General features: G+C 39.2%; 1 protein-coding gene across 1 annotated transcript in view; it reads left to right on the forward strand.

Moving 5' to 3' along the window:
* Positions 1-25,489, forward strand: part of CRYBG3 (crystallin beta-gamma domain containing 3) — a 105,941-nt gene that overhangs the window by 74,184 nt on the left and 6,268 nt on the right. The window contains exons 17-20 of the mRNA XM_021687965.2: positions 4,758-4,867; positions 8,447-8,573; positions 20,660-20,799; positions 23,467-23,590. Coding sequence (XP_021543640.2) covers positions 4,758-4,867; positions 8,447-8,573; positions 20,660-20,799; positions 23,467-23,590 — 501 coding nt within the window. The remainder of the gene's footprint in view (positions 1-4,757; positions 4,868-8,446; positions 8,574-20,659; positions 20,800-23,466; positions 23,591-25,489) is intronic.

Here is a 25,489-nt window from a genome sequence, read left to right on the forward strand (position 1 = left end):
TCAGGATTTTGCATCAGAGAAAGATATATGATATAATCAGTACAGCCATAGGAGGAAGAGGATATGAGAGTCATTGCTGCTTCTGTCTCATTTTAAATAACAAATTTGGAAAAATTTCTGTCAAAACCCAATTGAGTGATTAATTTTAAATATTTGACATTTGCTGGCTTTAGATAATGCTGAATCTTTTTCTCTGAGTGTGTTTATTTTTCATGTTCATGTCAGTGTTTCTATATTTCAAGTCAGCTTAGTTGTAACCATGTTTCTGTTCATAGTGTTTTCAGGTTTTCTTATTTTCTGATTAGCTCAGGCCTATTGGGAACATTTCCTTTTTGAATATAATTAAATTGTTATATTTGGAGACACTTCCTGCGAGATCTTTATTTCAAATCTTTGAAATCTCCAACAGTGAACTTTTAAAGCACTTGTACATGAATCAGCATAACATGAACAAATAAAGGGTTAAGCAGGGATAATTCCAAACTGCACATTTCCTGAGTTTTAAGTGCAGATAAAAGTCACATTCTTTTAAGTTCTGTTTTCTCCCTCCTACATTCCTGTTCTGTTTTTATGGACTTTCTTGTTTGGGGCAGATTGCTTGGAGGATTTTCTTTATAATATTTCCAGTCCAACTTGGAGAGGAAGCAGCAGAAAACACGCAGTGAAATCAGCCCCACTTCATATTTCTGGATCTGGCTCAGCCATTGCCTTGTGAAATAAGTGTTTCTGACAGGTGTATGATAGCCAGATAATTAATATGCAGACAAAGCCTCCTTCGTTTACCTAGTATCAAAGCTCTTACCATTTTCATTGAACCAAATTTTCGGAATGTTTTGCTTATTTTTACTAAGGGGGGGAAAGAGGATCTTGACTAGCTCTGGTTCCATTCAGTGATTAGAAAGTATTTTCTTCTTCACAAATAGCTGTCATAGTCAGATGGGATAGTTAATCTTCCCTGAGGACTAAGGAGGAAATGACCTCTCAGAGTTCAAGTCAAAGGACGGCTTTGTTGTTGTTTTTTGTTTTTTTATTTTTTAGTGCTGGTGATTTTAAAGGGAACCTCAAGCAACCTAAGAAGGGAAAAGCCAGAATATGTATGTGTATGGAGATAAATATACATCATGAGCGTTACTCTGATAAATACATCATTTCTGCTGTGTAACCATATTATAATGAGATACGTCTTATTTGAGACACAGAACACCTCCTTTGAGAAGATTCTTTTTTTTTCCTATGGCTGAAGACCAGTCACTGAGTCTAACTGCCAACTCAAAATATACCGCATCATTATATAGTTTCATATACAGCAGCTAGCATTTAATTTTGTTTTTATTATTTTCCCCAAAGAAAACAAAAAATTAACAGAATATGGATTATGTTCATAATGTTATCATCTCTTTATCTTAGCAGATCAGATCACTCACTAGATTAAATTTTATAAAAGTGAGTTTAGTTTTCAGGGAGGTTGTAGTCAGGCACGGTGCTCTAGAAATTCTAACCAGTTACGCCCTTTGGTACAACTAAGGACCATTTTTTTTCTTCCTAGAATATTTTTCAAATCTGTTTGCAAATATCATTAAAAGTTTTGATTTCCTGGAATATTGAGCCTCTCTTTCGTTTTATACATGATTCTAGCTGAGAAAAAAAGCAACTGGATATTTTCTTATATTGGATAATTTGGCTACATTGAACTTAAAGTGGTCACAGGATATTTAACAGTTACCATGTATGGGGGACAGGAAAGTGACAGTTTTAGGCAAATGTCAATAAGATTGAAGAGTACTAGAGGAAAACACCTCTTCATGGTGCTGCAACCAGATCATTTTTATAGAATCCAAAGACCAGAAATAGGAAGAGCTACTTTCCTGAGTAAAGAAAGCCTTCTATGAGTAACCAGGGAAGTAAAATTACTGTGTAGTAAGTATTTGATGTTAGGAGTACATAACACTACAATCCTGAGACACTGTGATGTAATAGAAGAATAGAAACTGATAGAAACAAGACTTTTCCTTATTTAACAATGAGGGAGGTCCAAGGGCTGCAGGAAGTCTTGTTTAGGTATGATAGAAAGTTTCTCATAGAAATTAGTGTTGGAATAAAGTTACATTGAGAAAATTATTCTGATATTGTGAAATAAATTGAGTACAACTTATGTGTTTGGTCAGTAATTAAAATTTTGAGTTCTCCGTTTGTCCAATAAAAGACCTATTATATTTATTCATATATATCATAAATGAAAAGTACATAATAAGCATTTCTGTAAAAAATTCATCATAAAATGGTGATAGTTTCTGTCTGAAACAGTGGTTCAAAGAAGTAAGATAATATATGTGAAAAGGTAGTTGGCACTGCAAAACAGTGGTAGTGTGTGTGTGTGTATGTGTGTGTATCCGTACAATTCCATTTGCGAGGCTGGTAGAGATTTGAAAGGAAACCAGAATGTGCCTTATCCACCTACCTTTTCCCAGGTCTTAATTTTACCAAGGCACTGTTACTTAATTTCACTAAGAGTAGAAACCATAATTTAATTATTATAATTAATAAGCACAGAATTGGTTTCTATATGGACCACTCTCAGAACATTATTATGAGAATTCTAAGACATTTGTAGGGTAATCAAAATGAGGCATTACTTTTCTGGGATTGATCAAATTTTGGGTGAACCCTATGGCACTCTATCTCCTTTGGGGAGTAAAAATTTAAAAAGCTCAGGTCAGCATTAAGCCTGATTTTTCAGTTTGGGCAAAGAATTAACCCATCAAATCCAAAAGGTATTTTATGGCAAATGTGTGTGTGTTTGTGTGTCTGTGTGTATTTTAATTAATGCTCCTGGGTCTGAAGGCAGACTAAACACTAGAGTTGGTTACTATATATACCATCTGAAAATGCTTAACTTGCATTGTCAGTTGTCTGGATTTCATGGCTTCATGGTGAAATAGTGAAGTATAAACCTTAAGCTCAGCAACATAAAAACAATTAAACTGGGTAGATGCAGAGTGAACAAGACAGCTGTGACCTCTGTTCTCATGAGGCTTTTCCAACTCTTAATTGTGAATTAAGGTATTTGCAGGTAGAAGAAATTACTCTACGTTTTTTGGAAGTAAAATTGTGATTTACTTCTCGATCTCCTGTTTAAAAGCCTTTAAGTTAAAACACGTAGTTTGGAAAATGACTAACCAAAATATATGTTCTTATCAAGGAAATGAGGGGCAGTTTCCCTGGACACATACAATTGTTCTTCTACAAGGAATTGTTTTAGAAGTCTGCCTCATTTTGGACTTCCTTTTTGTTGCTACCCTCTGTATCCACCAGAAGGATCATGGTAGAAACTTCCTGGGTCATACCTCCTTAAGGCGGGGAGTCCCTTGGTGTTGGAATGCTTCAAATGCAGACTGGTTTCACAATAGCAAGTCAGGTTGTGCCAAGCCATGGCTGGTCCAGGGGAGTTGGTTCTCCCACATCCCTGATTTTCGCCGGTCTTTGATGTCAGAGCAGAAGGAGATAGTCCACAAGCAGTTCCTCAGAACTCGGAGGCTATCAGCCTCTAAGAGGACTCTTGGGAAGATGAAGGAGGCAAACATCAGCAGTTCAAAGCAGCTTTGTTCTTGATACAGCACGAGCCAGAGACAGGACAATGCTGCCCAGCACTCAGTATGATGCCTTCTTAGCTACAATGCGGGCCTGTCAGTGCACGGTGAACCGGGGGGCCGTGTTATTTCAAGGCTCCAGTGTGTTTTGAAATATTTATAGGGCTCATTAATTCTTTCTTCCCTATTACATAGATCCAAGGCCACTAGAGTTGCAGATTATTGTGTATCTGGTCTGAAGGGAATCACAGTTGAGATTTCATGGATTTTTCAACAAAAAGGACTAAAGTAGAAATGTGGTTGTATATAACTGTAAGCTTTATATTTAGGATATTCTTAACAGTAAAAGGGAGCCCATTGGCTGACATGCACGACATGGATGTCTTTCTTTGTTCACCATAAATCTTCTGCTACTCTCGTCGTTACCTTCTCTGCCATCTGTTCATGAGCTTCCTCAGGCCCACTTACCTGTGTGTGCTCAGGCTCCCTCCTGCAACCTTTTATTAACTGGGTCAGGGAGACCTGGGAAGAGAAAAGGCTTACCAACCACCCCTCATACTAACTGAAACTGCCTTCATATTTGGCACTGAATTGCTTCTTTATCTTAAACATGTAGTCTCAGCCCAAGGGATAATTGTTTGATACAATGGGCAGGGACCACATGTTAGTGGAGGAGGGATTCTGATTTAATCTTATATGTAGAATTGTTTTCTGGCCTCTGTGCCCAGAATCTGGTGCAAAAGATGGATGAAAATGGTAAATGTGACATTTCCGGAAATGGGTAAGGAAACAAAAACGGGAGTTCAAAGAGAGTATCATCCTTAACAAGGATCCATTGGTAATAGATTAAACACTCATATTTTGCTGAATTTTAATTTTTTAAAAGATTTATTTATTTTAGAGAGAGTATGAGCAGGAGGAGTGGCAGAGGGAGAGGGAGAGAAATTCTCAAGCTGAGCGTGGAGCCTGATGTGGGGCTTGATCCCATGACCCTGAAATCATGACCTAAGCTGAAATCAAGAGTTAGACGCTTAACCGACTAAACCACCCGGGTGCCCCAATTTTGCTGAATTTTTTTTATACATACAAGAAATAAAAGGTTTTCATTTACTTTTGTGATAATGTCAAACAGTTGTTTTCTGTTAAATTGTTGTATTATTGTTCTCATAGCTCAAAGCATTCAGTAAACCAGGGTTCCAAGGTGAATGTGTAGATTTTACAGAAGAAATTTCTGATTTGACTTCATTCACGCCATGTTCTTTTAAAGTTCTTCGGGGTTGGTAAGTATGCTTGTTGAGTGTTTTCTACTAATGTTTAATAACTAAATTTCCTTTAAATTTGCAGAGGTTTGACTTGTTTTATTTTTTTTGATTCACAGTGAATTAAAAAAAATTCTTTTAGTCATTGGTCAAGTGCTAATTAGTCTACAGTAATTTTGACTAGCCTGTATTATGGGCCACCTTGTAATACAGAGAAAAAAATGCTGATTAGCTAACTTAGGCAACATTGTGGCCATTTTATTTTCTCACTGTTATTTTAGATTATTTCCTAAATATTTTGAATGCTTATATTGTATGTTTATTGGATAGCATAATAGAATGCTATATAAAAAGTAGTGTTTTGTCCATAGTAGACCTATTACACCTAAATTAAAAAAAAATTTGTTTAAAGTATGTATCAATCTCATCTCACAGATGAGGACTCCTGATTTCAAAGTTAGGGTTTCCCACGATCACATACCAAATGTCAGACCCATGATTGCTTTAGTCATTTTTTTAAAAATTTAATTAAATTAATTTTAATAAATTTAAATTAAATCTTATATTCTTTGAGCTACAGCCATACATTGGGTCTTTTTCAGATGTAAATGAACTATATGTGATTCCCAAGGCTAATACATATTTCCTCAATTTTTTATTGTAAAATATACATAAAATACAGTTTACCATTTTAACCATTTTAAAGTGTACAGTTCAGTGGTAGGTCTATTTCAAGTATCTACCTAATAAGTCATCAGAATCTCTCTGTTTATTACTCAAGATATTTTGGATTCATCAGTTCTCCTTTTCCTCTTGAATCAGTTCTTCTACTTGAAGAACTTCAGTCTCCTGATTAGCTCCACTCCAGATTATCTTCCTTCCATCTTTTACCACAAACCGGTCATAGCCCAATTATTTGTCCCAAAATACAGTTTACTGTTTTTATTACTCTGCTTTACATCCCCCAGTCATCCTCTCCTACCCATCCGATGGAGTTCAGATGCCTCCTTTTCCAGGATTTACCATCAGTCAGTCTTATCTGTCCCACCCACTCCCCATTCTGTCCTTACACTGCCTCCCTCTCTTCCGCTCTTCCCACATTTACTCCGCGGAGTACTTTCTGCCTTACCCTGTAAACCAGGGGTCAGTTGGCAAACCTTTTCTTTCAGGGCCAGGTAGCCTTGCAGGCTCTGTCCCAGCTACTCAGCTCTGCCACTGTGAGCACAAAAGCAACCACAGCCGGTACCTCAGTGAGTGGGCGCACCTGTGTTTCAGTGAAACTCTAGTTATGGGCACTGGAATTTGAATCCTATAGCATAGTCACATATCACAGGCGCTTTTAATTTTTTTTCATTTAAGCACGTGAAAAGCAGACTTAGCTTGTGATCTGTACAGAAACTGGCAGGGGACAGATGGCCCATAGGCCGTAGCTTGATAACCCTGCTCTCTGTGAACGGCTCTAAGTTTCAGGGGAAGCCAGCCAGCAGGTGTTGTTTGTTTGGCCTACACTCTATGTTAAAAAATATCCATATTTTGGTTTAGGGTTTTTTCACCTCTTTAAAAAAAAATCAGAAGGTTTTGGGGTGCCTGGGTGGCTCAGTCATTAAGTGTCTGCCTTCTATCAGGTCATGATCCCAGGGTCCTGGGATCGAGCCCCGCATCGGGCTCTCTGCTCGGCGGGTAGCCTGCTTCTCCCTCTCCCACTGCCCCCTGTTTGTATTCCCTCTCTCACTGTCTCTCTCTCTCTGTCAAATAAATAAATAAAATCTTTAAAAAAAAATCAGAAGATTTTAAAACTTCGAGAAGCATTCACCTTTCACAGTAATTAGCTAGTGTGAAGTAAATGGCATATGTGATTCCAATGTACCATAGGTTACATTCCCACTTGTTTTTTTTTAACCTGGTACACTACTCACGTACAACACTTGCCTGGCCTCCTACAGGCATGTAAGCTTGTGGCCCCCATTTAATACCAAACCAAGTATATCTTTAAGGGGGTCAGTGCATCCCCATTCCTTCTGTCAACCTTCTTAATTAACCCTAATTTCACCAGTCTTTCCCTCCTAGTTTTTCTGTAGCTCTTACTAGTTTGAACTTCTCTGTGCATGTTGTTATTTTTATACTTCCAAAAAGGATGTGGTTTTTATAATATTAAAACACATAAAATAGGACACTGTAAGTTAGATTATCTGCAACTCTTTAGTGAGAGAGAAGTGTATACTGGGCACTTGAAATAATTTTGTTACTAGTATTTGGCTCTGAGTTTCTTCTCGACTAAGATGAAAGAAATTATAAGATATATTTTCATGGAAGTACTGAAGGTTTTCTGGAGGAAAGTGTTTTTCCCTGACACTGAAATCTAGGACAAATTAGTCATATGTTCACTTTATGTAGGGAATATACATTTTATATTTGTGTATATATATATTTTTATGTATGTATATATATTTATGTGTAGTTTATTAAACTGCAGTTTAATAAAAGAATACAGGAACTCTGACAGTTGCTTCAGTACCTGGAATATTTGGGAGACCTGGATTTAAGCCCAGTTCCACTACTTCCTAGATACATAACCTTAAATGAATTGGATTGCTATCCAAAATCAGTTTTTTCATCTGTAAAGGAGGGATAATAACAGTACCTACCTCAAAGGATTTTTGTAAGGACCAAATAAATGATGCATATGAAGGGCTGAAACTCCATGCCTACCATGTTGTGAACGTTTGATAAAATGCCTAATTACATAGCAGATATGACAGTAAATTACAACGTTACAGAGCATCTCTATGTGATCCAGAGTTAAGCCGGTTGAGCACAAGTACAGTTCTGGTGGTCTGAGAGTGCGGGGCTAGAACTTCTACACACTGGATGGGAAGTAATAATAGCCCCCTCATTTCTCCCTTGGGCTCCTTCTTTTCAAAAAGGCATTTCCTAACCAAACTTCTGATGAGTGATATATTGAAGATAATCACTATCAAAGATTCTAATGGGCATATTTCTTTTTTAAAGAATCACTAGCAGATGTACAGGTGACAGATTTTTATATACTGTTGTGTGATTTTATGAGTCTAGTTTCTGTACTCCCCGACTGACAGCAAGCCCATCATTAAATAAGGATACAAGTGATTGTTTTTCCTAAAAGAACTTCTAATCTGTTCAAGTACTTAATAATCACTATAATCGATCCCAGGGTTTTGTACTTGAAGGCACTACATGAAGCTAATATCGCTAGCCTAAAGCAGATGTCTTGTTTCAAATTTTAGCTCTGTCATTTAACAGTTGAGGAGACCTTGGGCATATCACCTAACCTTTCTAATCCTTAGTTTTGTTGCCTATAAAAAATAAGGATGTGTTTCTACTTCATAGGATTGAGGACACAGTGTAATAATACAGGTTATGTATCTAACCCATGTCTAGCACAGGGTAAGCAGTCAGTAAATGATAGTTGTAGCTGTTTCTTTAAACCAATGCTGAATGTTTGCTGCTGGTCAGCACCACGACTTTTAAGTTCTACTCCTCGCCCAGTTCCCACAGCATGATGATGAGCCCACACTGCCAACTGATGCAATTTGACTGAATGTCTCACTGCTTGTTTTTAAGCTGGCTCCTGTATTACCAAGAGGACACTTCTAATAATCAGTGTGTGTTAGAAGAAGGCCTCTATGCTGACCTTACTTCCTGTGGCTGCCCAACATCGAGAGTTAAATCTCTCAAGCGCATTGACTATGTAAGTATGCATAATTGTAAGATTTTTTCTTGTCCAGTGTAATTACCATGAATGATGTGACATTGGAAGAAGTGATACATGGGTAAATATAAAAATATGAATAATTTATTCATGGACTGTAAAATTGGGATTCACTCATGAAATCCAACCAAAATGTAGACTGATACATATTTTTTTTTTAGGCAAGAATTCAAAACACAGGATGTAGAGACCTGGGCTTAAATTCCAGTTTGATACTTTAACCATTTTGGATGACATTTAATAAAGTTACTCAGTTTCCTCATCTATCAAAAATAATAGTACTTTGTAAGGCCACTGGGATATTGAATGAGATGATGATTATTAAATGCCCAGCACATGGTGAGCACTCCTTGAATATTAGCTACTAATTAACTGTAAATTCTGGCTGTAATTTTAGCAGCTGCTTAATAAAAACAATAGCCCTATCATTTTATTGTTCTAGGTAAGACACACAACTACTTGCTACTCAGGTGTAGAATGTTACTTTAAGGCATGGGTCTTAATATGGCTACTGATACTGATTTCAAACCTTTGTTTGGGGGAACTAGGGATTTCCTGCCTGGTGTGTGCAAAGATACCTGGGTCTCCTTGGAGACCCACATTTATAGAGTAAGCAGTTTCTCCTTTCTATCCTATTTACTCAGAAGTTTAAATTGGAGCAAAACAAGATTACTACTTTGCAGCATCAGTTCTGGGCTCCATGTTTATAGGGTCTATGCAGAGGAAGTAATGAGGATCTGGGATATTTTCAAGATGTCTAATTATGATCATTTCTTCGGAGCATTTAGTCAAAGCCGAGGTTTACACAGAGGTGATTTGAAGCCCTGCATAATGGTAGGAGTGACAGACCTTTCAACCAGAGCTGACTCCAGAGATGATGATCATACTCAGAAACTTTGATCCCAACCTAAGCAATGTAGTCTTATTTCACAAGACATTCCTGGAGAGAGTATTCTTGGTATCAGGCTAAGAATAGAGTCTTGGGTGAGGAACAAGAATAGAAACAGTCTGTGGTCTCTCTCAGTGGCCCTTTAGACACCAACTGGGAAAGACTAAGTGGCTACTGATACTTCCTGTCTGTTGGACAAAAACCAGTGGAGAAAAAAAGAATACGGTCTGGTTAGTCTCTCCCAAGTATTGATAAAGCTGAAAAAGGCATGGACCAGCAGTCCACATTTACTGGGAAAGGAATTCTCTTAGCAATTTTTGTGGTCAAACCAGCAGACAGATACTTATTTGGTATTAACTAAAAGCAAAATACATAGTTCTAAATATGAAAGTACCATCTTGAAAGGATTTTGCAGGACTCCTATCTAATTCAGCAAGCTAACCAACTAAATTTCTAGGGAGGGCATTTTAGAAACAGAATTATTGAGTATTACTGTTTTTCTTTGAAGAATTACAATTTTACATTCATGAAGTCAAAAGTGAATAATTAAGAATGAAAACAGAAAAAGGTTTTAAGTTTTACTGTGCAGTTGCATGTCACTGTTTTGGTTCTGTGGAACCCAAGCAGTGAAGTGAAGGTGTCGCTTGGGAAGGACCTGGGAGCTATATATATATAACCTTTTCACTCCAAGAACTGATTAAAGAATATATTCAGATTATGTAAGGACAACACATTTGTCTTCCTAATGCCTTTACATGCAGTGTTTTAAATCTTTGAAAAGTCTTTGTTCAAGATACATTTAGTCAGTAGGTTTGGTTTTGAAATGGAGGGAATGTGAGCTACGGTGGGCATCCCAGCAGAGACACCCAGACTGACCATGAAGAGGCCTTAACAGAGGTAACATTTTCTTGGTGAAGTCAACCATGCTTCCCCCTGGTGGCTCTGACACCCTGAGTTGATAGACCTAGGAGATTGATATGTGAACCAGGTCAATACAGTAATCTGTAGTAGGTGGATTCTCATGGCTGGAATGCTTGAGATTTCTGTCCTGAGCGTTTTTCTCCCTCTCTAGAAGAACAGGGGAAATGGAATTAGTCCTCAGAAGGTTATTTGTTGAGCATAAGCTTTAGGTAAAATGAAGTTAGATATCTTGAGATTAGTTTACTCAGCTAACATTCCCCACAAAAGAGACTCCTGAGGGTCCCAGTTGTGTGCATTCTCCAAATTCTGTTGTCTTTCCCTAGAAAATGCTAGACACACTCTACCTATCCTGCTTCTCTGATTCAGTTGCCTCTCCCCTGGCCTTTTTCTCCAGATTTGTTAATGCTACTGCTTAAGCCACAGTCCAGTGTGATTCTGGATTAATTCTGGGAAATGTTTCTGTCCAGTTAAGTTGACTTTACATATATATATGAGTCAACCCCTTGATTTTGCTTTAATTAGTTACAACTGCAGAATTCTGAAGGTGTTGCCTGTAGTTGGCATTTCCAGACATACTGTGAATTACTGTTAAAGAGGCATAATGGCATAATATTGAGGTGTCTTTTTTTTTTTTTAAGATTTTATTTATTTGACAGAGAAAGAGATAGCGAGAGCAGGAACACAAGCACGGGGAGAGGGAGAGGGAGAAGCAGGCTTCCCGTCGAGCAGGGAGCCCGATGTGGGGCTTGATCCCAGGGCCCTGGGATCATGACCTGAGCCAAAGGCAGATGCTTAACGACTGAGCCACCCAGGTGCCCAATATTGAGGCGTCTTAAAGACTTCATCTTCATACAAAAACAGTATGTTTTACAAATGACTGTTTGTTCCAGGCTAATTTCTGTTTGTCCAGACATATGTTACATTCTAGAGGTCCATGGATAATTTGCAGTCATTTTACAGTGAAAGGACCTTGGGAGCATAGTTGATAGTTCTGCTTCTCACTTTTGGTGACATTGGGAAAATCACGTAATATATTTGTACCTCCGTTAACTCATCTGTAAAGAAACTGTTAGAACAGGTATTTTCAAATCTTTGTCAGCCTTTAGTTCTGTTGCAAATAAGTATCCTGGGTATATTCCTAATTGGACATGAAAAACAATGTATCCAGTATTAGGACTCCTATGATATGAGGGAGTAACATAGTATATTAGCTTGCAATAAGGTCATGCCATAGAAGAGCCCCCAGAACAGTTGGTTAGGAGCAGGGGGGGCGTGGGGAGCCTACATAAACGCTTCAGGCATTGGCCTTGTAGTGTGTAGGGTAACGTGCTTTTATTGTGTTTCCATGCGACCAGCATTCTGCTCACCGCTTCTGTAGTGTCTCCATGGTGGCCTGGCATGGACATTGGCCTCCTTTGAAGTAATAATCCAATCCTGGCAGCTATCAGCAGGCAAAGCAAAAGAAACATTGTAACAAGAGGCTGTGGAAAAACTTCAAATGAAATTATAACTGTGATGACATAAATGATATTAAGAAGTAGAATAAGAATTGGCAAGACTGTGCAAGAGTGCTGAATAAGGGCCACAGCTATAAATAGTAGAAGACTGTCAGTCCAGCCATAGAATGAAAGGAAGTAATGAGTTTATAAAGTGTAGAAGAGTTTGGTTACTGTTAAAACTTTTCACCTAATCCATATTGAGTTAATAGTATTAACTCTTTTGTACATTTTAAAAATGAAGGCCGGCAAAACCCTGCAGAGTAAACATCACACTTTCTAGTGAGACATTCGAAGCATTTCCCTTTAAATTCAGGCAGAAGACAAAGGTCTCTCCTGTCACCATGTCTTTTCAATAGTATTCTGGAGCCCCAGTCATATGAATAAGATTGAAACAAACAAACAAAAAACAAAAACAAAAAAAACGCATATAGAAAACAAAATTGTCAAAAGCATGTACAGATAAATTGTTAGAGTTAATAATGAAGTTTTAAAAAGTTTTTGGATATAAGGTAAATGCCGATTAAAGTACAAAGTACTTAAGAATCTAACACAGTGCAAGTAAGTCCTTTATGGGGAAAATTATTTAGAAGACTTTTTGGAAGGGCCTAAAAGATGAAGAGATGTAACCTTTTATAGATTTGAGAAGACTCAATATCCTCTCCAAATTAATACAATTTCAGGCAAAATGCTTACAGAATCTTTTTTCTTTCTAGGAGAGTGTCTTTTAGGGTGGGATGGGAAAACATGAGAAGCTTATCCTAGATTTGGAAAAGACAGGGATCCAAAATAGCCAAGATAATTTTTAAGAACAACAGGCAGGATCACTTGTCCTCCCAAGTATATATTGCACTTACAGCAATAATAATTAAGATGGTGGGTATTGGTGCAAGGAGAGACAACGAACAGTGGAAGAGGAGAGCATTTCACATGAATAATGGAATTGGAAGGTGACCGAAATAGCATTACAATGGGGATATTAGAAGCTATTAAATAAATAGTGTTGGGACAGTTGGATCTTTACATGGAAAAAGACAGAGTTAGAATCTTGCTTTACTCCAAAGACAAAAATAAGTTCCAGATGGATTATGGCCATCTAAATGTGAAAAACAAGCTTTAAAACTTAGAAGAAAATATGGAAATTTACCTAACGATAATGGAGTAGGATGGATTTAAAACAAAATGTGCAGGTCAGTAGGAGAAAGGTAAAAGGCAAGTGTATTCATTTCCTATTGCTGCTGTAACAAATTCCCACAAACTTAGTGGCTTAAAACAACAAACTGTCTTACAGTTCTAGAGGTCTAAATGGTCTTAGTGTGGTAAAATTAAGATGCTGGCAGGACTGCATTCCTTCCAGAAAATGCTAAGGGGAGAATCTGTTTCCTTACCTTTTCCAGCTTCTCAAGGTCCTCAGCATTCCCTGGCTCATGGCCATTGTCTGTCTTCAAAGTGTATCACCCCAACTTCTCTTTGTCCTCTGACCCTCCTGCCTTTCTGTTATAAGGATCCTTGTGATTATATTAGGTCTCTTTGGATTATCCAGACTAATATCCCCACCTCAGGATTTTTAATTTTTTTTTAAAAGATTTTATTTATTTATTTGACAGAGAGAGACACAGCGAGAGAGGGAACACAAGCAGGGGGAGTGGGAGAGGGAGAAGCAGGCTTCCTGCTAAGCAGGGAGCCCGATGCGGGGCTCGATCCCAGGACCCTGGGACCACGACCTGAGCCAAAGGCAGACTCTTAATGACTGAGCCACCCAGGCACCCCAGGATTTTTAATTCTTAATCACATCTGCAAGGTCCCCTTTACCACATAAGGTAACATATTTACAGGTTCCAGGGATTAGGATGTGAACATTTGGGGAGGGGGGGTGGGGAGAATATTAATTATTCAGCCTACCACAGCAAGCCACAGACTGGGAGAATGTATTTGCAGCCCTTATAAAACCTGCAAAGGTTTAGTGTACAGAATATAAAAAGAACTCTCAAATCAATTGAGAAAAACCTATTTCAAAACTTAGCAAGAGGACACAAATAGGCAGTTCACAGAAGAGAGAAAAATGGCTAAGGATATGCAAAAAATGTTTAACCTCACCTAGTGATCAAGTAAATGCAAAATAAAACAATAATTAGGTAACTTTACCTTACTTGAGATACAAACATTTGAATGACAACACCAAGGTTTGGTTGAGTGGCAAAGAAATGGGATTATTCATACACAGCTTTTGGAAGGAGGGTCAGTTACATGGGGCAGGGTGGTGGAATAAGAATGTTTGTTGCAGCATTGATGTATGAAAAGTAAGATCCATGTATTACTAAAGGGTGTTATTGTAAGATAAGTTTCAGTGATACTTAAAAACAAAGGATGCATAGCCATTAGTAAAGTATAAAAATATGAGCAGGAAGGATTCACATCTTCAGCATAGTGGTTACCTTTACAAAGGAGGAGAGGTTCTAATTCAGCTCTACCTGTTATGTTTTATGTATTTATAAAATTCAATACAAATATAAAATTTTATTACTTTTGGGTGTTGGGTGCATGGTCATCTATATATTTTTCTAAAATGTATCATAACTTTTTTTTTAAAGGGGAAAAAAACAATTAGGTAGATGTATAATGAAACCGATTTTCTAAGCCAAATGAAAGCAGTTCTCTGAGGACGATTTATAGTTCACTGGTGAAGAGTCTGGTCTAGGAGCCTGACAGACCCTTACTTATTAGCTGAGGGGCCCTGGGCATGTTTCTGACTACCCTGGGTCTCAACTTTCTCATCTAATGAAATGTGAGGTTTAAATAAACAAGCTAGTACGTGTGCAGCCTTTAGCTCATGGTAAGCACTCAGTAATGGAACAGCTCACAGACAATAATTAATATTTGCTATGCAACCTCAAGACTACCATGAACTTGGTAGGCCAAACTTAAAAGATTCTAGATTAGAGTCTTATGAGAGGTTTATGAGCCTTCTGTTAAATTTGTATCATTTCACGTAACTTTTTTGCCAGCATACTGTTTGGTATTGCTCTGGAACGGAATGGTGGTAGAGGTATGCATTATGTTTATTCTTCTTTAATTATTTCAGTTATACTTAGTGTTTTAGCCGTGGTTCATTTGGCAGAGATTGCTCTGAAGCAGTGTTGTCGGGCTGTATGGATATGGCTGTTTTCAGTGGCTGATTGCTGAATGTTTTGAAGAGTGTATGTTATACTTAGAGTCTGACCAATTAATGTAATCCCAAGGTACTATCAACACCTTTTCCATGTAAGTGGTGATTTGAAACTCAACTATACAGTTGCCAAAGTAAAGATCTGTAGTTTTTCTCTGAAGTCAAAAATTAGATTTAAAAAATTTTTCCAATCATACTAAAAATATATTGACGTAAATGTAGTCCTTCTAGCAGAGTACTCACACCAGGATCTCAGAACTTCAAGTTCAGATGGCTGACACACTTTTTAAGCCAAAGGGGGGAGGTTAGAATAGGGGTCATATATATTCCCCAGCTGAGCAAGTTGGAGTCAAGTGCTCCGGACAAAATCGCACACGCCAGTCGGAAATACTCTTCTACATTAAAATCACAGGTATTCAGCATATGTTAGAGCCATGGTGTAGGAGTGGAGCACCCAGCCTCTGGGGTCATGATGTCCAGACTCAGATGCCGGTTCTCCCACTACTGTGTGTCACCTGTGCCTTGATTCTTCATCTGTAAAGTGGGGGTAAAAATAGCACCCTCATCGGTGAGAAGGTGAATGGATCGAATAAGTGAATAAATTCACAATCCCCTGATCTGAATGTATTTTGGGATTTGGGATTTTTCCCCTTTTAAACAGTGGTATGGTTCACATACAGCCTTTAAGGAAACATTCCCAAAGCACCTCATAATTAAACTGATTCCTATTGCTGTAGCAAACATATTTATAGCTACACATATTGGAGAGCTATTATAAGTAGCCTTCCACTTATTCAGGTCAGGTTTTGTTGCCAGTAGAATTAGGGAAAAAAATGGGGGTTTTAGAGCTTTTTGGGTTTCAGAATTATGGATAAGGGGTTGTAATGCCTGGCACACTGGAAGGTGCTCTATATCTTAGTTATTACTGGTACTGTCATTTAAAATGTATTTTAGTTGATGTAGCATTTTTTTTTCTTTTTTTTTTTTTTTTTTAAAGATTTTATTTATTTTTTTAGAGAGCGAGCGAGAGAGAAACAGCATGAGAGGGGAGAGGGTCAGAGGGAGAAGCAGGCTCCCCGCCGAGCGGGGAGCCCGATGCGGAACTCGATCCCAGGACCCTGGGATCATGACCTGAGCTGAAGGCAGACGCCTAACCATCTGAGCCACCCAGGCGCCCTGTTTTTTTTCTTATTTAAAGTTCTTGTATACAGTTTGTTCAAGTATTCCTTTTCTTTCTTAACTATGTCCTCTTTTTAGAAAAGGTGTCTGATCTTTGCATGGCTTAGACTTGACCCAGCAGGAATGTCCTGTTACTGCTGACACCTAAGAAGAGCCTTTGGCCCCAAATGGTTGGCTGTCTTCTAAGTTAACATGGACTGAGGCCAAGACATTTGTAGAGCTCAGACTGTAGTTAAAGTCTGGTGTTTCCTATTGTCCTTGCAAAGTTGAGATTATTCTGTCGTTTGCAGTTTTGAAGTCTATTAATAGTGTATATTCCTACTTCCATGTCTGGAAAATGTATCAGAAAAAAGTATGAATTTAAAATAGTTCTTCAGCATTCTTTATTTCTGACTGATTACCTGTCAGCCCCCCTCCACCATCCAGTCCACGTTAGCACTTATGCTGACCTTCCTTGCCTTTAAGTACATTTATAAATCAAGGGCATTTATAAATTTAAGTATATTTGTAAATAAAAACCATTTAAATTTAAACAATTTAAATAGAGAAAGATCAAGTTAAATATATATATTAAACCTCTAGAGGGTGGATGACTTTAAGCTTAGAAATAATAGATGTTCTCAGATGAAAAGTCTGGTAGATTGGACCACATGATGATCCCATTGTTGTTAATGAAGCAGTGGGGCATTTTTACTGATTTATATAAACTCATAAAAAATACTGTCTCAGTTATTTTCTATAATTTTGTTCTCAGTCTCCTTGCATCATCATTTTAAAACCCATCTTCTGTGATCCCCTGCATCAATTTTTACATTGTTTCCTAAAGATAAATTCCTAGACACAGAATTGCTAGATCGTCTTTAAATTGGGGAATGAATTTGATGCAGTTTGAGTGATAATGGCAGTCTTTTAAAAAATGTCTTTATGGGCATTTTGCAAAAGGAGGAAGAAAAATGTACACAGGTCCTATTTTTCTTACAATAGTGTTTAGCATTTAAATTACATTCTCATAGTAAGTTTTTAATTTTTCCCCTCTTGGGTGTAAAACAGTTACATTATGTGAGTCTTAAATGCCTTTAATACAGGCATCTGTCACTCTACCGCAGTGAACTCTTTACTAGGGAGAATGTTGCTAATGGTCGATTGTGAGCCCTGTCTGCCCTTCCTTACTAATTAGTAACTCAACCAGATGTGTAAAGCGGTAAGCTGAAAATCTTTTTTTTTTTTTTTTTTTTAAGCTTAAGGTGAAGATGTTGGAGAAAATCCAACAATAAAGTCAGGTGCTTATCTGTGAATTTTGATCGTCCACCTTCAGTCACCAGTTCTAGTGGGTAATTTAGAGTCTGCTGTTGGGCTACATTTCTAACCTGCTGCTCTGGATGCCTATAAGGACATTTCCTCTGTAAGCTCTTGGGATGCTTCCAGTTTTTATTTTGCAGATAGCAGAAGAGGTGCCGAATCTTGCCTGTGGTCACTCAGTGACTAGAGATGAATTTCTGTTCCTGACCCAGTTTATGGTGTTTACTGAAGGAAAATCGATGCTCCTGGGCAGCCCATTTATGCTTCCCTTATTGTCTCACAGCACACAGTGATTGTTACATTCTTTTCCAGCGTCCTCTAATCCCTAATTACTATCCATTACCATAGCATTAGCCACATGTGGTTATTTAATACTTATTTATATTATATTTGTAATGTTTATATTTAATATTTACTTCAATAAGGTAAACAACTTCAGTCCCTTGGCCACACAAGCCACATTTCACATCAGTAGCCACATGTGGAAGAGTGCAGATAGGCAGCTTTTCTCTCACTGCAGACAGTTCTGTGGGACCACACTTCAGACCTTCCCTCAACAGCAGCTAACCTTTGCCACATAACCTAAAGAGAAAATGACTCATACATGTACCTACTTTGAAAACCTGGAAATTTCTTTGGCATTCTTTTTCTGTCTTTCCTTGTATGTCATCCTTGCCAAGTGCTCTTTTCCCTCACGGACTGATTCCCAGTCAGAGGTTCTGAACTGATGGGCAACAGTGGATTGGACCACTCACTGCTTCCCTAGAACCATCCCTCTTATCTCACAGTACCCGCTGCTTTCTATCCCGCACTCCTGTCACCTTCCACCATGCCTACAAATGTTGGCATGGGCCACTAGCCCATTTCCCTCCTTCTCTTCACCAAAGTTCTCTGAAAAATAGCCCATGTACCCAGTCCACAATTCTTACCACCTAAAGTCCACCCTCCTTTCCCCACCCTCCTCTCCCCTGCACCGCTCAGAGTTCTCTGACAGGCTTCCAGCTGCCTCCCAATCGCCAGACCATGGCAGCCTCGTCACAGCCACCCTCTTCCTCAACATGGCACGAGTATCTGATACTGTGGACAGCTCTTCCTTATCCTTTCCTTTCCCCTTGACTTCTGTAGTGTTTTTTCTTTGGGCTCTCCTCTCCTCTCCTGGTATATTTCCGACCCCGCACAGTTCTGGCCTCCTCCGTTTCCCCCACCTTGACTGGCTCATATTCCCAGATGCTGGGAGTCCCCACACTTACCATGCCTACATTGGATTTGTTTCCCTGACCTCCAGATCAAACAGCCCAGTGTTTGGTGGACACATCTCTTCAGATTATCCTGTGTCTACCTCAGCATTAAAACATTCAGTCCTAAATAGAAGTTACTAGCTTCTGGGCACATTTTGCCTCCTGACTTCCTCATATATAATAAATTATACCACATGCCCCCAGCCACATCTTTTCACATCTTTTTCTGTATCTGCTCATTCCATGTGTTTGCCTTATCATATCTGTTTTATCACTATGATAGTTTTTCTGGCCATCCCTTATTCACCTGTCCTAACCTTCTACCACCCTCCCCCCTACCCCACCCCACCCCACCCTGATACACACTTTAGGTCTGGCTCTCTTTTTCTTTGGACTAGAGTATTTTTCCTGTATACTTCCATTTATTTTTTTTTTCTTCACTCGTGTTGTTTGATAGATTTCCTGAAGTCCATTTAAAGAAAAATATACATGCAAAATGTACATAATGATCGCCAACTTAAATTTCTGAATAAATAATAGATTTCCATGGTTCAAAATTTGAAAAGTACAAAAGGCATGTAGTCAAAAATTTGGCTCTCACTTGTCTCTTTTCTCAGATCCTGTTCTCCTGACAGGTAGTCAAGGAGTAGTTTCATGGGTTTTTCTTTTTTTTAGAAAGTTGTTCATGTATATATGTGTGCATTATGTGTGTGCATGTGCATAAGTTTTCCCTTCTTTTCTACAAAGTGGAAGCATAAGAAGGACACTCTTCCACTTTGGCCCATTCCTAAGCCCCTATCCAAGAACCTTCAAGGACTCCCCGTTGGTGGTAAATTTGTCTCTGCCCTGTCAGTGGAAGGAGAAGCAGATAATTCAATACCCCATAGCAAACAGTGGAGGCACCTGACACTGTTTTCTGTCAGACTCGACTCTGGCCAAATGGGTCTACTTGCCGTTCCCTTAACATGTTCCTCCATGCATTTCTGTCTCCCTTCCTTTGTACAGAGTGCCTTCCCTCCATTCTCCATGGGCCTGTCCAAACCCATTGCCTCCTTGAAAACTGAGCTCACAGACCACAGCATCTGCATCCATGAAGCTTCCCCATTTCCTGCTCCCTTCTGCTAAAAAGGATCTAGTCTTCTAGATTCTGAGCACTCTCACAGGGCATATCCTTTTCTACCCTGGATTCCATTTCCATGTCTGTGCAATGCTCCTAATTTAGTTATTAATGTCCTGAACACAAGAAATGGTGCCTTGCTTTGTCCTCTGATCCCTGAAAAGTCCTCTAGCCTGGTGTCTTGCATATACCGATGAATGAAAAAGAGTAAAATTGATTCTGTTCTTTGACACAAGGGGTTGGGGAATACTAACTTCTCATGTAAAAATCACTCCTGTCCCTGGGCATTCTGACTTTTTGTTGCTGTTAAGATAAAAATGCCTTTTTCTTCCTCCTACGAATGTATTTAAGAGCCTAGAGTCACCAAGCGTTGCATTCTCAATGACTGCTGCTCTGGCTTTCTGGGGAAACGGTGCCAATCCATCCCATGTTCATTCTGTTGCCAGCCGAGAGCATTGGCAGGACCACAGTGTCCTTATCACAGCACAGCCAGACCTTAATTGGAACCAAGTGTCCATTTTCATTATGAGATTAAGAATGCTATTCTGGAACTTTAATTTACAAAAAAGTAAACAAAAATTATGAGTAGAATTTAATCTCACCGGTGCAGTTTTAGCTATAACATCATTAGAGGGTAGAGCAGTAAACTATATGCATTCGAGGATACAGTGGATTCAGAGTACCGGGTGTGCTGACTGGGAGGTCGCTGAAGTGTGGTCAACATGTACCATGATGCTTTCTTGCTTTTTTGTGCTCTTAGGTTTTTGAAGAACCCTCCATTAGCCTTTTTGCTCTGGAACACTGTGAAGGAAGAGAGTTACATCTAGAAGAGGCTGTGAACTCTGTTCTGAACAAGGACCTGCACTTCTACACCCAGTCTGTCTGGGTAAAAAGTGGACTGTAAGTATGGGACAGGGGCTTGACCATGAGTTTGAGTCAGTGTTTTAGGAGAGAGTTGCACAGTTGCTTTTTATTTCCCCACTGCTGCTGTTGTGTGATCTGAAGACACTATTACTCCTTTACTCGCTCAATGTAATAATAGTAGTTTCTGTTTCAGTAAGATAAGACCGTGGACCAGGTCCCGTATGTAGTGGCATGCCATGGTCTGGGAGAGGAGCCCTTTTGGGGGAGAAGGGCTGCCATGTGTTCAGAGCATGCGTCTTAGAGTAGGTAGACCAGATGACCTTAACCAGTTGAGCCCACTTCTCTTTTGGGCGATACCTAATGAAATCGATAGCTTCTTTGGTTGACACCATTGCCTGCCTAAGACAACTGACTGTTTGTAAGACTGATAGTGTTTTGTTGTCTTTTGATTTGGCATCTTGTTTCCTCTAGAGCTCTTTGCTCCAGGTACTTATTTTCATGCTGAGGATCCTGAGGTGGACCTGGCCTACCCACCAGTGGTGCTGTTCATTTAGGTTGTCGGGGCAGATCCAGGGTGTGTGGGGCCTGCACTTACACAATTTGGGAGACTGCTTTACAAAAAGATATGAACAATTATGGACACATAAATTAGGTATGAACTTGCATATTTATTTAGAACAAAAATGGTATGAGGCCTGCCAGTGAGGGGCCTTGAGGTTAAGGCTCGAAGGCCTCAGGGCATTTCTAGAGCGTGGGCATGGAAGCCTGCCCCTCCTCCTGAACTGTTGCTGTTTGGTACCAAAAGTCAACTAAACACACATAGCTCTAGATGATTAATGTAAAGATGATTGTTTTTATTTCTTATGACTTTTAAATTGTGTGATAATCAACTCTGCTTGTATAAATATCTGGGGATAACATAAGAGAGAGCCAAGAATATAAATTGATTTGAAAAATAAGTCAACTGTTATAATAAATGGCTTTTGAATTATTCACATGTATAGCAATTTAATTTTTCTTCTTCAAAGCAATTGACATTGGTATTTCTTAAACATAAATTGACCTACTCTGTCTAAGCATATTAATCGCCATACTATATACCAGTATATTACTTACCACTTAACTAAGTCTGTTGGAATTGAAATCTACATCCTGTGATACAGGACTTTTCACAGCATTTTTATACTTTATTTTCCTATGTGGAACTGATAATTACTGACTTACCTGTTGTAATTTCTTACCAGCTTATTTCAGTCTTTTGTAGAAAACTGGTACTGTTTTACCTTGACATTATTTCTTCTCTTTAGCTTACTATCCACCTACTCTCCCTGTTCTGGATTCTCTGTTAAGAGAATGGGAACACAGAGTAAGGAATAGAGAAGGCTGTCCAAAGATTTTCTTAGGCTACAGATGGCTCAGAATATGACTTAATGCACAGCCAGCAACCCTCAGTGACAAGTTTTGTTTAATCCTCATATTATCCCATATCTGTGATTTGTGATTATAATGAAGGTCAAGCTTTAATGCTTTTCCACTGTGGAATTCGTTGAGATTAATATAGAGAGAAGTGTAGTTTATTAAAGTCTTGCCTAGGTTTTATAACTGAAATTTCCCTGCCTGTTTAAAAAGTCTACACAGCTGGAGAGATAGGTAAGCATCTCCATGGTCATGCTGTCCTGACTCTGCACCAATCTGTTGGCTTAGATGTGTATAGGCAAGAAGGGGTGGAGGTAAGGTCATCTGTCCTGTCATACATCCATGAAAAACCAGGCCAAGCCTGATCTTGAGTGTGGGGAACAGGGTGCTCTGTCTGAACCAAGCAAGGTAGCCACCTCATCTTCCACACATATGTTCCGAAAGCACTGTTTGTGGTGACCAGAGTCCTGAGAATTTCAGATCCTCTTGGAAGTCCCAGTCGATTCCCCTTAGCTATTCAGCTTGATAACCACCTACATCAGGGCTCGGCAGCCTTTCTCTGGAAAGGACCAGATGGCGTTTTCAATTTGTTGGCCATCCTATCTCTGTCACAACTGTGAAGCGTGCCATTGTGGAGTGAACACAGATGGTGTCAGTTAAGGAATGGGGGCAGCTCTGAGCTCAAGACTCACCTCAGGGCCCTCCCTGCACGTTTCTACATGCTCTAACTTGGTCCAAGTGGAAGGCCGCAAGGGTATTGAGAAGGATTTGCAAAAGAGCTTGGGCCTTGAAGCAAGATGGGATTTCTGTGGATAATTTTAAGCTATCCATGGTGGCCTTGGGGAAATGATGGAAGGAGGTGTGTCTGAGAAGTCATGGAGCTGCCTGGAGGGGCCCGGAGCACATGGGAGGATGAGCCCAAGAGTGGGAGTGGGACCAAGAGTGTTGTGTAACCAGAAACAGTGAGAGGCTATGGTCTGTCTGTGAAGGTTAAACTGTTACGAAAAAAGTATTATCAAAGAAACACAGAATTTTAGACCTGGCAGGAACCTTGTTTTAGCAGGTTAGAAACCAGAATCCTAATCGAATGGAAATCTTCTGAGCCCCCGAGCACTGGGCTTTCACCTAGTCCCTCCTGCTTTTCCATTATATTTTTTTTCCTTAAAAAAAAATAACTATAAACCTAAAAGTTTTAAAAGATGAACTTTGTATAAAAGAAGGTATTTTTGATAAGGTATTGCTTTTTATTTTTAAGTACCCTATTTTTTTTTTCCTGGTCTTACATAGGTGGATAGCTTATGAAGGATCCAATTTCTTAGGAAGACAAATCTTACTTGAGCCTAATGAGATCCCCAATTGGACAGCATTCAGTGGATGGAAAACAATTGGTTCCCTCCGTCCTATGAAGCAGGTAAGGAGCGGAGGGAAAAAAAAAAAAAATCCATAAGATCTAAAAATAGCTTTTTTGGATCTTTTTCTAGTAGAAATGTCATGAACCATAGCATCTGAAATATTGACTGTTTAGTTTGACATTTATATTACAGGGGGCTCTGATTAGGATGAGGAATCCTAGAGACATTAACCAATTCGTTAAGTTGTATCTAAGGTCGATGTTGGATTTTAGCTTTGAGTCCAAAGTCTTACTGACCTTACTGACTTTTCATGGAAAAGTGAACAGCATAAGCTCTGTGGAAAGCAAAGAAAACAATGAACTCTGAGTCTGCCCTAGTTCTAAGTATTTGGAGTTTTTCCTCTACTTACATACAACTTGGGATAGATCTTGGTATTCATGACACACCTACTGCTTGTCGGTCTTCTGTTCAAAAGCTTTCTGTATCCTTTGGGATACAGTCTGATCTCATCAATGTGCCTGTGTGCTCTGGCCCCCTTGCTTCTCCAGCCTCTTCCCTCACTGGTCTGCTCCTCACTCAAATGGGGCCATGACACAGCCACCAACGTGCGAAGTGCTTTCCTACTTAGGCTCTTAATACAGGCTGTGCCCTCTGTCTGCAAGTTTCTTCCCTCATTCTTTGCCTGGCTAATTCTACTCACCCCTCTAAATTTTAGTGTCCCATCTTCCAGGGTGCTTCTTTCATCCTCTCTCCTGGTCTAAATTAGATCTTAAAAGACCTGGTTCTTTTCCTACAAAGACACCGTGTGAGATTTGTAACCTCACAGTTGTGGTTGGACTGGGCATGTTCTCACTCTGCCGCCAGCCCCGGGAAGGCAGGGTTGTGCACATCTTACTTACAGCTCTACCCCTAGTATCTGGCACCATGTCTGGCATATTTTAAGGATTCAGGGACTGTTTGCTTAATGAAGGAACGAATGTATAAATGGATAAAGGGATATTTGACATGAGGCTAAGAATTATGGAAGATTTAAGGGATAGACATGATCTCTGCTTTATTGGAGCTTACGTGTTTATTGGGTAAAACCACTCCAACTCAAAATGGTACCATAAAACGCACAACAGTGTATAACCATCAAAAATGCCTGGTTTACAGAAAGGAAGTATGAGCATGTATGGAGTGGTGGAAGTTTCACAGAAGGTGAAAAACCCAAGCCCTGCTGTCGGGTGCAATGATCTTTGGATATGCCATTTGAATTCTAATTAGAAACATTTCTCACTTGATTTTAACAATAGCCCTTTAAGGTAGGAGTTGTTACTCCCATTTTTCAGATGGGAAAATCGGGGTCAGAGAGGTAAGGCAAATTGGCAAAAGTCATCCAAGTGTCAGAACCAAGATTTGAACCCAGATTTATTTTCTAAAATTTGTGTTGGGCAACCACACCCTACTTTCCTCCAAAATAAGATCAATATTTACAGAGTGGCACCATGTATTCCGGGTCCTGAGCTGAAGGTAGCAGAGTGGATGTAAGTGCTGAGGCCGATGTGCAGATTGGACGTGTTAAGTGTTAAATAAATAGTAGCCGATAAAAAATTAACCTAGTTGGTCTTGCTGCCCTTCTCTCTCTCTCTCTCTCTCTCTCTCTCTCTCACACACACACCCCACCCCCCACCCCCCACCGTGCTCATTCCTGCCACTCTTTGGTTCTGTTGGTTCAAATCCTAGCCCTGCCTCTTGTAAGCAGTGTGACTCTGGGTGAGGAATCCGATTCCTCTGGTGAAACAGTGATCACATGGCTTACCTCTCAGTATTGCTGTGAGGATTGAATAAGAAAAATGTATAGAAAGAGTCTGACAGAACATCTGCCTTATATTATTACTATGGTTATTTTGAAAGTTCATTATTCATAGTGTTCCTTGAGAGAATCAGAGACGCTCTTCTGAGGGTGCTAAGGTTTA

Source organism: Neomonachus schauinslandi, chromosome 1, assembly GCF_002201575.2.
Source record: "Neomonachus schauinslandi chromosome 1, ASM220157v2, whole genome shotgun sequence".
Lineage (NCBI taxonomy): Eukaryota > Metazoa > Chordata > Mammalia > Carnivora > Phocidae > Neomonachus > Neomonachus schauinslandi.